General features: G+C 43.2%; 1 protein-coding gene across 7 annotated transcripts in view; it reads left to right on the forward strand.

The window, feature by feature from the left end:
* The window catches only part of MAX (MYC associated factor X), a 24,401-nt gene that overhangs the window by 383 nt on the left and 9,927 nt on the right, over positions 1-14,091 (forward strand). For 4 of the 7 annotated variants that reach the window (XR_005837688.1, XM_040641786.1, XM_040641782.1 and 1 more), the window contains exons 2-3: positions 616-642; positions 8,103-8,210. Coding sequence is in view for 6 of the 7 variants with exons in the window: in XM_040641786.1 (XP_040497720.1) it covers positions 616-642; positions 8,103-8,210 (135 nt within the window). In the remaining variant the exon portion in view is untranslated. The remainder of the gene's footprint in view (positions 1-615; positions 643-8,102; positions 8,211-14,091) is intronic. The other 3 variants (XM_040641787.1, XM_040641784.1, XM_040641785.1) reach the window with 1 other exon arrangement.

Genomic DNA, 14,091 nt, shown 5'->3' on the forward strand with positions numbered 1-14,091 from the left:
CCCCCCCTCGGCTGGGACCGCCTCCGTCGCGCTCCCGGCTCGCTCCCCTCCGGGCTCCTAGTCTGAGCGGCCTTCTGGGACTGGAGGTGGGGTGGAGACACGCGGCCTTTGGGACCCCCACCTCCCCCGGTGGAGGACGTTGCTGCGGCCTCCGGCTCCCACCCTATCCCACTCAGGATCCGGGGGACTGGGACGGGGTGCGCCCGGGTTCCCATTGTCCGGATCCCGGGGAAGGGGACGACGCTCAGGACCTGCCCCCTCGGTCTGCAATCACCCTCATCCCGTGACCCGCGGATACTGGGGGGTTGAGGGAGGGCGGAGAGGGAGTGGGAGTGCCCAGATGCCCCGAGCTGGGTGCGAGGGGAGGAGACAGTGCTCTGAACCCCCTCCGGCCAGAGTCGGATCCCGGAAGGAGGGGCGGCGCTCGGGACCCCCCTGCCCAGCTACCGGATCCCGCTGGGGGGAAGGGGGCGTGGGGTGGGGAGGGAGAGAGGGGGGTCGGGCTGACTCCCCACCCGCCGCTTCCTCCGCCGCCGGCATTTTCTTTCTTATTATTGAATGTGAAGTGTAAAAATAACTTCTATATTTTCTATTTTTTTTTCTCTCTTATTCCAGGAAGAGCAACCGAGGTTTCAATCTGCGGTACGTCTCCTACTCTCCATTTCATTTTCATTTCCGTTCAGTTCTAGTCCTTTTTGGGGTCAGAGAGAAAAAGAGATTGTTCTATTATTCTTAATACTGTAGTAAACTCTCCTGTTAACCGCTAAGGTGAGGCGGGGCCTTGTTCTGGGGTTCTAGGTGGGGGGTGGCGGGTTTGCAAATCTCCTCATTCTAGACTCTCAGGTGATAAGTTTCAGTGCTGTAGGTGAGTGAAAGGAGCTGTTTGCAAAGAAATGAATCGTTCTGTAGTTTCCAGGTGGGGGATCTAGCTGTCACTATGTAAGTGTAGAATGAGAAATGTCATTCTGAAGTAAACTATTATTTCGGGGCAAAGTAGTCAGATTTACTTTGGAACAAGCAGGCTCTAAACCATATGTGCATAGTTGTGTGAAGCTGAAGCCACATGCAAAAATTCATCTTTAACCAAAAGTCCTGTGGTCATGTGACTGCTGTAGACCTATAGAATCTAGCACAACCTGGTATTATTCTGATACAAAAATCAGAAATGTAGAGGAACCAAAGGTTGAATATGAAAGTGTCACAGCTTATTCTGGTCTGACTATTTGAGTTGAAGGAGAGGTATTAAAAAAATAGAAAAATTGTTGAGGAGAAGTGGCATCGCAGAGATTTGCTTATAAGGTGGTGGTTGAGACCATACAATGTTATCAGTGATTTCTCAGGGTTTTGATATTAATGTTCTCAGTAGATGGTTCTGTGGATTTAGGTTGACGCTAATCTCATGCCTTTCCAGTCGGACAGTACTGTGGGTGTTCCATGAATAGATAAGAGAAAGAAAAAAAGAATAGACACAAAATAAATCAGAGTCAGAGAGAGGAAGAGAAGTACATCAGAGTTTCTAACACTTGACAGATGGGAACGGTACGAAGTTTATAGAATGGAGGTCAAAAATTCAGATGCCTCTGGGGGGCCCAGGCAGTAAGATCGTCAGGAATAAAGAGCAGAGGTGAGGACGGGGTTCTGGATTGCACATGTCTCTTCTGAAAAGGCAGCACTAAACTCCAGTGGGTTGTTGTTATGTGGGAGTAAGGGCTCACTGTTGCCAGATCTTCCTATTTTTAAAGAAAGTTTAGAAATCCAGATTTTTATGTTATTTTTCTGATTTTTGAAATGACGTGTGGGACAACCAAGTTGTTTGGGAACTTGTTAGAATATGCAGGATGCCACTTTGATACCTCTGATATCCCAGGATAAAAGCAAGTCCTCCTTCTTGTTCCTGCTCTTCATTAGAGCAAGCAGAGTTTCTGCAGGTTGTCCAAGCAGATAGGCATTAAGAAAAAATGTTGTTTATTGACAGCTGATATTTTCTGTAAAATCTGGAGTATGCAGTTGTTCCAGAGGGTTTTTAAAATTATCCCTGGGTAATAATCACTAAAAAGAGCTTGTTTTGTTTTATTTTTCCTTGAAATATTGTCAGACACTTACCTTTATGCATGTATTTGGAAATCCAGTTCTTTTTTCTGGTCACTCTGATCCTTAATAATGTGAATGTGGAGTTTCATGTTTGGGATCCAGTCTATTTAAAACACTTTTTTTTTTGCCCCCACAAGTCTCCAGTTATAAAATGTGCCTCAGGGCTTGATCAGGATTGGAGGATAGGGATTGGTTAGGCCTTCTTTGCAGAATCATTATTTGACTTGGAATTACATTGGCTTTCCAGTGAGAGAAAGTTTTCTTTGTGAAAGTTTGGCTTACAGTTCTTGAAAGCTTTCTGCTTTTCAAAATATCCATCCACATGGGTATTGATGTAAATTGCTTTATTAAATTATTAAAATGTTTCCACTCTCCTAGAATGCTAATGTCATTGTTTTTTTCTAGATATTTTTAGTTTGGTGTTAAGGTGCCTAGGATTTTTCTCTTTGATTTGGGGAGGTGGGCAGTGGGAGTGGATTTGACCCTCTGTTTTTAATTTGACACGTCTACTTGCTGAGAGTTTTAAATATTACCTGGCACAAAATAATCACAGTGGCACAGAGAGAAGCAGCAATAGATAAATTTTATAGTACATCAAACAATTACTGTGAAAAGTAGGGTAAAAAGGATTTGGGGTTTTTCTTTTCCTCTGAATACATCAGTTTATTTCCTGCCATTTAGTATAGATAATAAAATATTTTTTAAAATTTGGGGGAGACTGTTCTTAAGCTGGTATTAATTCAGAAAAGGATATGGACTGAACAAGTATTTAGGACTATAGAAGACCTTTTAAAAAGTTACTTGGAAAAGGTTCTGTGGGCCTAATGGAAAAAGAGGCCCTCATTTGTGTTTTATAATGTTACTACAGTAGGTACAGACTTGCTGTGTGAGAAACATAAGATTCTCAGCAAGGACAGTTAGGAAGTGAGGCTAACTATAACAGAAAGTGAAACTGATTTGACGAATATTTTTTTCTGTTGCCTCATTGCAAACGGAAAACAGTTTCTCCAGTGACCAATAAGCTTTATTGAAGGAAATAATCCCAAACAGTATTTTTATTACTGAATTTTATACGCCTCACAATCCCACCGATGCTATGTTACTATTTTTTGGAGGGAGGAGGTTACATTTTAAAGATAATTTTCTGGGACAGGTATGTTTCATACAGAGTGATCCTTTTGTTTTATTTGTGTTTGGGAAATTCCTTTTGGGAAAAATGAAAGTATACGAGAAATGTAGGGTTGGTGTGTTAGGAGGGAAACCCAAAGCCTTTTTCAGCAGCTTATCCTCCATATCAGCTGAATATGTTGCAGTTACAGTGTATGTTGGGGGTGTGAAAACAGATTGGTGCAGTTTCACTTGGGGACGTTCCTCATAGGAAATATTTTTAACTTCTCAGAGCTCTTTGCTTCTTTAGGAATTGTAATCTAGGTAGAAGGGAATGAGCTTGGTCGCCTCTGAGATTGGAATTTCCTCAGGAAACGACTGTCTGTTTTACCTGGAACTGGTTGCGTCTCAGAAGTGCTGTACGCTGCATGTACTTTGTGTGTACTTCAGAATGTCAACAGTGATGCAGAGATGTCAGGGTTGCTTCCTAAATACGCCTGTTTGTTAGAGGAAAGGGCGATCTTATGTTTTAAAGTTCTTTATCAAGATGCCCGTAATGGGGAATTAGTTGATCATGGAATCCAGCTTGGTTTTCAATTAAAATTACATGATCAAGGCATTTTTGCTCTCTTAAATGGCTATGGTTTGACAGCATATTTGGATCATAGCATTCCCAGGTTCTTTCAGGCACCAAATGATACTAAAAAAAAAGAAAAGCCTCAAAAACATGTATTTAGTAGATGTTAGAAATACATAGCAGGCGGTCTGCTTCCAGCAGGACAGGTGTTGGAAAGTTGAAATTTATATCTTTTATTAAGGACCTTCTTGAGTTTCTCATCCTAGCTGCCTGTTATTTCATGTTGCAATTTTCATGTTGATTAAAATGAATAAAGTTGCTTAGAAATTCAGCTTTATTTGTCCTATCTGCTTGCCATCAGAAGTAATGAATAGATCTTTTCTGATGAGAATTTTGAACTTGTGTATTTTTCCGTGTTTGTGTTTAATAAGAATAGCTTATTAATAATAAGCAGCACTCCTCTCTAAAATTCAACCTTTGAAATCCTTAAAGGCAGTAGATGTTTAGTGGTATAGGCTGAGCATTTTTAATGTGGGAATTAAGATTCTCCTTATAGATGGCATTAGATGTCAAGTAGCCTGAAAGAAATATCATTTTTCTGGAGAAAGAACCTTGTGCGTCCTTGAATAATGGAGCATTTATTTCCCCATGCTATTTTCCTACCTAGAACTTGCAGGAAACAAGGCTGCTAACTGATGTAATGCCTTGAATGAAGATGCATTCTCTATGCAATAAGTTGGAAGGAAATAATTTAAAGAGATTCCCCTCAATTTTGAACAGACCTCCTTAGCTTGAATAGCCTCCTGCCGGTTTAGCAACGTCTTGGCTAATAAAATAATGTTTGCTTTCAGCATCTAACAACACTTAAGATACACGTGCTTGTTAGTGTCAGAGGTGGACAAATTGTAGGTGAAGATTTGTGCTCTGGCTGCCAGTGTGGAAAGTTTGGTGGAAATAAAACCGAGAGGCTGAGTACAAACCTTGGCAGAGACGTCAGAGCTGGAAGCGGTTTGGTACTGGAGTTCCTGATGAGCATCTGTGGGCCACTCTTCAGTATCACACAGCCCTTCAGGATTTCTGTTAGCCTGGGATGCCTGAAGGAAGGGCTTTTTGGCAGAAACTCCAAATTGAGTGAAGTTGAAGAGTGCCAGCATCCAGCCACTGCTCCTATAGGATGTAAAGAGGGAGGTATTTGGGGCCTGCTGTGCAGCCCAGAAATACCTCTGCTGTCTCCTAGAATTTGTTTGGTACCACTTGTTTTCATTATCTAACATCTTTCTCAGTACAGGCGACAGAAAGCTGGCTAATTTCTGAGTTGAGCCTTATTTGTTTAAGACACACAGTTCTTTAGCCCTTCCCCCATGCCCCCCCCCCCACTTTTTAACTAGTTTTGAGTTTGTGGGAGGATCTCAGATGCTTTGCACTGCACGTCTTTACCCTGTTTTTCATTCTCAACTCTGAAATCTTGGCCCTTTCAAAAAGGGTTGCCAGCAAGTGAAGACCGTTAACAAAGCAGTGATAAGCCTGGCAACTGGCCCTCCATTTAGATGATTTGAAGTGGGGGACAGGAGAGCATTATTATCGGGCTGGATGGATCTCTGTGGTTTGGAAATGTTTCCCGAACAGAATTCTCAGCTTTGTGTAAAGGTTTTTCATCTGCTCTTTCAAGCCACTAGAGGTATCATTTAGTATAGAGTTGCCTGGAGTTCGGCATGTTAGTTCTGCATATTTTTAACTTGCTCTTTCAAATGAGGCCTAGGGAGGAGAAAATACATCATTGCCATTGTCTCTGAGAGCTTTGAAATTGACTCTGGTTAAGAGTAGCAGCTTGGGGATGGACATGGCAGCAGGGATTGGTCTAAGATTCTACTCTTCTGCTAGTTAAATTGGGCCTGGAAGCACCACAGAAATTCCATCCACTACTTCGAGAACAACAGTCCCCAGCCCAGGCTTTCTACCAGGCAGTGGACTGCTGCCTTTCCTTGTTGAGCCAACTTCTCAAACTTGGCTGGCTCCCCAGATGAGAAGCCAAGATTTCTACTGATGGTCCACAGCCAAGTTCACTTAACAATCCTCTAACCAAAAGACTTGTCCGTTTGCGTCCTTTCAGGGCTCAGTGAATGGGAAGGGGGTAGTGCATTGCGGGGATGATTTTGGTGTTAGGTTATACCTAGCTCCACCCTCTAGTGCAGGCCTGAGTGAAACCAACTCCAACTTGATTCTAACTTTTTGAGATTTGCAGGACTCTCCCAGAAAGAAAACAGACAATTAGGATTTTATTTGTATCAACAAGAGGAATTGTGGGTAACTCTCCTGTCACTGCTTCTGTGCACAGCTCTTAAGCCGGGAGGAGGGCCAGGAATCAGGGTGATTTAGTAGACAGGAGTATCTTGAGCTGTTGCTGGAGACCAAAGCTGGGCAATTAATTTGCATGTAAATAAACCGTCCTGGGAGTACGTAGCAAACAATGGAGAGGAAGGTAGATGCCAAATGCCATCTCCACCTTCTCAGTGCTCTAGGTGTGTCCAGGTTAGAGCTCAGCCCACCTTACCCGTGGAGGTCACTAGAGGGGCCAGTAAGTTAGGAAAGGACTAGGTACTTAAATATCCTCAATTCCTTCAAGTTATTTCATACTGCTGTTAGAAGGCATTGACATTCTTGTTCTAATGCTGTGTGATACAGTGCATATCCCTCTAGCCTCAAGTTATCTGGTGTCCAAACTTGATCGTTCCCTCAGTTTCCCTATACATTCCATGTGTCACTGAGTTCAGCAAACACTTTACCAGGAATTCAGACTTAACAAGATTAGAAGGGTTTTAGAAGTGCCCGGGCATCTGCCCTCAAAATGAGTTGCTATGCTATGTAGAGCCATGGCTTTGATGGGAACCAGGTGTCCAGTTCAGTAGAGCTGTAGGTGAGGTGTTGTGCTTGAGAGACCAGGAAGTGACTTCAATTGCCACAGCTGCTCCCAGCCGCCTCTTCCTCTCTATAGTCTCAGACTTAGGATTAGATAAGAGAATTTCAAGTCCTTTTATTCCCACAACTCTTGTCTTTATGGATTTTTGTCTGTACATCTTGTCTAGTACAAGGATTCATTTGAGGCATTCTTGTGCTAAGCGAAGTTATTTACTCTTGTTGCTTCATATGTAAAATTCCTGGTTCTCTGGGTAGGTTAAAGCTACTCAAACTTCATATACAGACTTGCTCTCTAGGTTAGCTCAGTGCAACCTTGTATATTCAGGGTAAATTCTCAGAGTATATTATTTTCCATAATTCCCAAAGTGTGGATGTGATAAAAGTTCTTGCTTTAGACTAAGTTAAGCATCTGTGTTCCATTTGGAGGGAAATGCCCTTTTTTTTAGGGATCTGCTGAAGCTCTCTTGCAGTGCTCTCCAGCATTCTCTTTTGCCTGAAGCCAGAGTATTTTGCCGCTGCTGATTTGTCGCCAGTCTTCGCCCTTCTCCAGCTGATAGTTCTTTGTGATGCTAAGTAGGACAGGATAAAGACTTTGGTCCGTGGGTATTTAGATACTGCCAGATAAACTTGACCTGCCACAGGTGCCTGAGGAAATTTATTCAGAGCATGTGGGTGTCAGATGATTTGCTATCTAAGAACAACCTTTCTGGCACAGTGTGTGTGAGGGGAAGCCCTTGGCAGGATAGCACCGTGGATCCACTTTAAAAAAGCAGGAGCTCAGAATGTGGTTGGTGTCTTTATCAGCTCTGTCGTAATCTCAGATTCATGGCATCTGGGTTTTCTAGAGGTTTTAGTTTCTATTGTGGAATTTGGTGAGCAGGTCGTAAATTAGTCACTTTTAGCAAGGTGGAGACCAGAGCAGACTCATGGTGATGGGATTCACATGGAAAGAAACACTGCACCAGTGACCTTACTCCTTTCCTGGGCACCCACCATGGGAAATCTTTTACAGTGGGGGTGATCACATTTTATAAAGGGGCCCCCTAGAGCTTTTCCCTGGTCACTTCCCAACCATGGACTGGCGGCTGTTCTGTCACATAAGTAAGTTGTGGGGGAAGACTGATGTTGCAGAATTACACTTTGTCCCCGTGAATAACTTTTATTTTACTTATGCATGAGCTGGATGCATCGAGCTACTTTGGATGTTCCTGTCGCAAGCCTTGCTCACCCCTTTCTCCCCCTTTAGCAGATCCTAATTCTGGAGACTCCTAACTGCCCACCTCGACAAATCCTTCCCAGCCCAATCGCCAGGGACAGCGCTGACAGCATATACCTCCAGGCTATTCCCCACCCACCTATACCAAGCAAAAGGAGTGACATTGCTAATGTGCTCTTTCTCCCACTCTTCTAGGCTGACAAACGGGCTCATCATAATGCACTGGAACGAAAACGTAGGGACCACATCAAAGACAGCTTTCACAGTTTGCGGGACTCGGTCCCATCACTCCAAGGAGAGAAGGTGAGTTTATTGAGAAAGCTGATGGCCACCACTAATTTGAAACTTGCTGAGGGGCTTACCAGGGCACTCACCTGTCTGGAAAGAAATGGAATCAGAGATATTCCAGTTATGTGATTTCCTTCATTTTTGATTCTTTGGGGTATCATTACACACCTACTTTGTTCTTAACAAATAATGACAGATGTGATGGAGCTGCTTTTAAGACATTAGTAGGAGTTATCCTTTAAAATGAGAATTATTTATAATAAATTACTCATTCAAGAAATGGTTAGAACTACACAGTACAGAGAACAGTCCATAGAAGTTTGGGATAACATGAAGGATTTTTGAAGTCAATGATTCCCTAGACCTCCATGAGAATTTCTTTCGTATGGTTCGAAGTTAGTACTTATTTTAAATGAGACCTCTCAGGGAGTGTATGTGAACCAACCTGGACACCGATGATCTTCCAGTTCCAGCAGCTGTTATTTCAAGGCATATAAAGAGCATTTTAAGCTGTGGGACAAAAGACTTAAGGAAGGATAGATGTCCATATGAAATAGACAGAAAAAAATAACTGGTCTTTGCTTCCCTCCGCCCCACTGATGGCTTTCCAGAAACTAATGTTTTCCCTGGAGAGGTAGGCACCAGCTGTTTCTACATTTGAAAAACAAAGTTGGAAGCTTTGAGTAAAAAGCCTATGGGTTAGGGTCACTTCTTGGACTTCGGAGAAAACATCTGTTTGTACAGTTAGTTATATCCTTCACGTAGAATGTAGCCAGCTGCTCTCCACAGCAATCCAGAGGTATGAATGGCAGACTGGAAAGAGGACCTGTGTTTTTTTTATTCAGTGGTCCAGTGTTTAAAGCCACCTATTTTTGAGAAAAACCGTTGCTCTGAGGTACGCTTTGAATGACTCTCCTGATTTAGCTCTGTGGATGGGGGTCCTGAGTTTGGTTATCCAGAATCAAATTTAGAACCATTGTAGTTTCACTTTGTTTATACTGCCGGTCTGGTAGATCATGTGCTTCATACCTTATCTAAGGTGTGGCTGAAGCACGGAGTAGGTCTGACCTTCATGAAAAAAACAAAACAGGCCATGTGAATACCTAGTATTGCAAAACCAGAATTTGCCATGGGTTAGGCCTTCTTAGTGTGAACTTGGTTTAGTGGCCTTGAACTAAGGTGCTTACCTAGAATAACAACATTCCTGGGCACAACACTCTTGAAATCTTTATGATGGAGAGACAGACTCATCCTTTTAGAGTACCCACATGCAGAGAATTATCTCTTGTGCTTGTCTGAGCTGTTGACAGTGCTTATTCGTATGCTGTGGTATCAGTTAAAACAGCTTTGGTGAACTAAAAGGACAGAGCTCCCTTAAGTCTCAAATCTGACCAGGAGTGGCACCAAGGCTGTGTTTCCTAAGAGGTGGCCTGTGGCTCACTCCCTTTGGATTCACTACTGACTGCCATTCTGGAGGCAGGCCGGGGGGGGGGGTATATTTATAACAAGCAGTCAGGTGATTCTTAGGCATTCTTAAGTTGGAGAACACTTTGGGAGAAGCTCGTCATAGGAGCTCAACTATACCTTTTTCCTTATCCACCATATTTTGCATTGCCATAACGTTCTTCTTTAAGTCCTTAAAATCACAGTATCCTAAATCCTGTTGTCCCGTTTCTTCAAGGAAGTTAACAGTTTACATTTGGTAGCCTTACAAACTGAATAGTTTGTCATTTGTTGTGGCCCATTCATTTATTCAGTCACTCCATTCATCAAATTTTTATTGAGGGTCTGCTGCATGCCGGGAGCTATTCTAGATACTAGGGAAACAGCAGGGAACAAACCACACAAGCAGAGGCTCTTATTCTGGTGAGGAAAGAGAGAAAGTGAACTAATAACATTATGTATATATAGCATGTCAGATAAGTGCTATGGAGAAAATTAAACAGGGAAGGAAGGGTTGCAGTTTTCAGTAGGGCAGAGAAGAAAACTCACTGGCAAGGCAACATTTGAACAAAGGTTTGAAGGAAGTGAAAGGAAGAACCAGGCATCTGTCTGGGAGCATCATTGGGCTGTCAAGAACAGAGGCCAGAGTGGCTGGGGTGGAATGAGTAAAGGGACTGGGGCAGAAAATGAGGTCACAGAAGTAGCAAGACTAGGGGAGAGGCGTGGTCGAGGGGCCAGGTTATCTGGAGCCCATTAAAAAAACCCTAGTGTGGGAATTGACCAGGTGCCTTTCTCATCTCAGAATCCTGTTCTGTGTTATAATCCAGATATTTCACACTAAGCATGAATAAAGTCACGCTGAGCCCCTTCCCACCTGAATTCCACCATCTGTATGATTTTTCTTGTCTGCCAGCATTGTTTCACAGATGCTGGAGGGAGTCTAACAGAAAGAATACTTTGCCTCTCAGTCTAACCAGTGCTCACTAAATGTTGCAATTTTTAAAAATATGGTATTTGAACCAAAGGAAATTGGCTAATTCTTGATTTGTATTGCAGTAATTAAGGTTGCAACATTATGTAAATAATTGTGAGTTTGGAGGAGCTCAGATCCAGTTCTTGCCGGGCAGGCCTCCAGTCTCTTTTGCTTTGAGCATCTTTAAGTTCCAGCTGACTTCTCACGTAATATTTGAATTACCTATCACACATATTCTAAGCTTTTTGATTTTTAAAGCAAAACCAATACTGGGTGAATTGGATCCTAAGCAAGAGTGAGGGATACTTGTATTTTTAAAAAAAATAGTTTTAAATGTGAGACCCGGACTCTGTCCTCTGTTTTCTTTATTTTTATTGTAACATAAATATTATAAAAAGTGGTCACCTTTTGCATAGTGTAAAAAAAAAAAAAATCCGTAATAACCGACATCTCTGTTGCAACGTAAAAGTAAGCACAACGATTCTGTGAGGTTTTATACTAATAGAATTGGACATTTGCTATGACTGCTGTTCCTGCCGTCATCACTGTATCAGAGATGAGGAAGCAAGCTTGAGATCGTGATCCCCATCTGTAGCTGGACAGGGACGAGAATGCAGGCCTGCCGATCGCTGAGGGGTAAACAACTTGAGGATATTTGAAGACATCTTGCTTAAATACTTATATCTTTACATTGGGAGCTTCCCCTAGGTAGAACCAGTAATCTTGGCAATATGTCATACCAGGGCTATTGTTACTAGAATACTCTCCTGAAGTGGCATACATAGGTGACACTAAAGTTCAGACAGTTGAGGATCATTTAAAGTCTGTAAATTTTTCTGAGCCCACGTAGCTTCTCTGAGAAATAGACCATTTTGGTTGGTGGTCCATTTGGGTTTCGCCATAGGTCCCAGTGTTAGCAAGTAGACTCTTGAACTCTTGTTTGAGTCTCTTACTTCCGCTGTGGTTCTTCCACTGGACATCCCATGGGGAAAGATGGGATGGAAATAGAACCATCAGCCGGTCAACCAGAGAAAGGGAGTAAGGGCAAGAACAACTTTTCTAAGGGTGCTTGGGTGGCTCCGTCAGTTAAGCATCTGCCTTCAGCTTAGGTCATGATCCCGGGGTCCTGGGATTGAGCCCCACGTCAGGTTCCCTGCTCAGCGGGGAGCCTGCTTCTCGCTCTCCCTCTGCCGCTCCCCCTGCTCATTCTCTCTCTCAAATAAATAACATCTTTAAGAAAAAAAAAAAAGAACAACTGTTCTGCAGGAAGACATTACTTTTTTTTTTTTTTTAGCAGAATTATTATTTGTTTTAAGGGTGCTAGTTTGGGTCCTAGGGAGTGTTGCGCAGTGTCTTGCTGGCACTGAGCTCATCCTGTTTATTCGGGATCAAGACCTGGTGACCAGCCCATCAGCTCGCCTTCACACGGGGGGTCATTCTGCCCGCTGCTCCATAAGTTAGCCCGATAGCGTCCAATCTCACTGTCTCCTTCGCATGATTGACTCTAGTGATGAATGTGACAGCATTGCCATTTGTAGCTGTCCAGTGGTGTAGAGAAATTTCTCATCTTTTAAGTCTCTTCCTAAATGCCTGTTTATCTTAATAGTTAATTGCTGTCTCAGGCAGTTGTGCTATGGACTTCTCCTTTCTGGATAGAGCTGTGTTAAAAAGAGATAATATAGAGGTGCCTGGGTGGCTCGGTCGGTTAAGTGGTTAAGTCATGATGCCAGCGTCCTGGGATCGAGCCCCACATCGGGCTCCCTGCTTGGCAGGGAGCCTGCCTCTCACTCTCCCTCTGCCTGCTGTTCCCCCTGCTTGTGCTTGCGCACACGCATGCATGTGCTCATGCTCTGTCAAATAAATAAATAAAACGTTTAAAAATATTTTTTTAAATAATAAAAAGAGATAATATAACCTAAGATGAAAATAAAACTAGGGTTTCTTCTACTGAGTGTTAAGTTCAGAATTCCTTCCTTTTGGGTGAGAACATGAGGGCATTGCCCCAGTCAGCTCCTACTAAAGACTCTGGCACGTGGTAGTTCCCAGTACACAGCTATGGAGTGAGGGCACCAGAGGAAACCGCGGGCTTACTCAGTCCTTGAGCAAAACAGCAATAGCCAATGTGGTTGTGTGCACCTGTTTAATTAAGACCCAAGACCCATGTGAGTACTGTAGGGGTTCAAAAGGTATCTTAGACAGTGTCTCCTCTTGAGGGTCTTGTTCTCTTGTTGGGAGAGAGGATTTATACCTACCACTTAGCAATAATAAGATAACATGCTGAGCATTAAATAAGAGGTTAAAATACTGAGCTAATCTGCTTCATTTCCATTTTAAAGCCTGCTTTTCTTAACATGTTAAGGTGTTGATAGCAAGTAGCTCCCTTATACCAGGGAACCTGACAATTCTTACAGCTGAAGGTCAGTCTCCTGTTAAACTCGCTCAGCGCTGTGACTGGGGCACTTATCCCATTTGTAATTGTACATGTATTTGTGTGGATACTCGGTGACTGTGTGCCCATCTGCCATGCTGCACCATAAGAAGTACCATGACGGTAGGGAAAACATCTTTCGGTCCTATTTCTTCCCTCAGTGCCTGGCACACAGCAGGGTGTCTTGAGTATTTATTAACCAAAGGCTGGAAGCCCCCATCCACCTGGCCGGTTGTACTGGGAGATGCTTATCCCAGCGGGCACCTTTTAAGGCATGCCGTTCACTCAGCAGCACTGTTCTGTGTCATGTGGGGGCTGCTGAAGGGATTGTCTTTTAAATAAAAAGTAAGCCACAGCCCTAACCATTTCACCTCATTACTTATTAAGGTTATTTCCTGGCCAGACTCCAACCTAGGCAGTTATTTTCTTCAAAATTAATTTTTTCAACAGGGCACCTGGGCGGCGCAGCCAGTTAAGTGTTCAACTCTTGGTTTTGGCCCAGATCATGATCTCAGGGTTGTGGGATCAAGCCCGGTGTCTGGCTCCATGCTCACTGCGGAGTCTGCTTGAAATTCCCTCTCCATCTCTGCCCCTCCCACTCATGCATGCACGCGTGCGTGCTCGCTCTCTCTCTGTCTGAAAATAAATAAATAAATCTTTTGAAAAAATAATTTTTTCAAAAATTTAAGTTGTCCATAGTTGCGCAAGTCTCCATTGAGCCCTGGGTTTAGCAACTGTAAATGTATTGATTTATTGAATTCTTTGTAAACTGTATTTATGTACTACTGAAAACCTTCCCAAGGCTTTTCAGCGCCCATCAAGGTAAAGATTGGCATTCTGTGCTCTAAATAAGGTACCCACCTTGCCTTCCTGCTGTTTTCTCCTCCTTCCCTTATTGTGGACAGGTGTACACCCTCCTCTGTTTCCCGAAGAATGTCATTTATCAGAGTTCTTTCCTCTTCTCAAGGTCCAACTTCAGCCTTAACCACCCAGAGGACATCAGGGTTTCACAGTGAAAAGACCCACACACAAGGGCCCCCCCAACCCGTGCA

Source organism: Ursus maritimus, unplaced genomic scaffold, assembly GCF_017311325.1.
Source record: "Ursus maritimus isolate PB19 unplaced genomic scaffold, ASM1731132v1 scaffold_25, whole genome shotgun sequence".
In the NCBI taxonomy this organism is placed as follows: domain Eukaryota; kingdom Metazoa; phylum Chordata; class Mammalia; order Carnivora; family Ursidae; genus Ursus; species Ursus maritimus.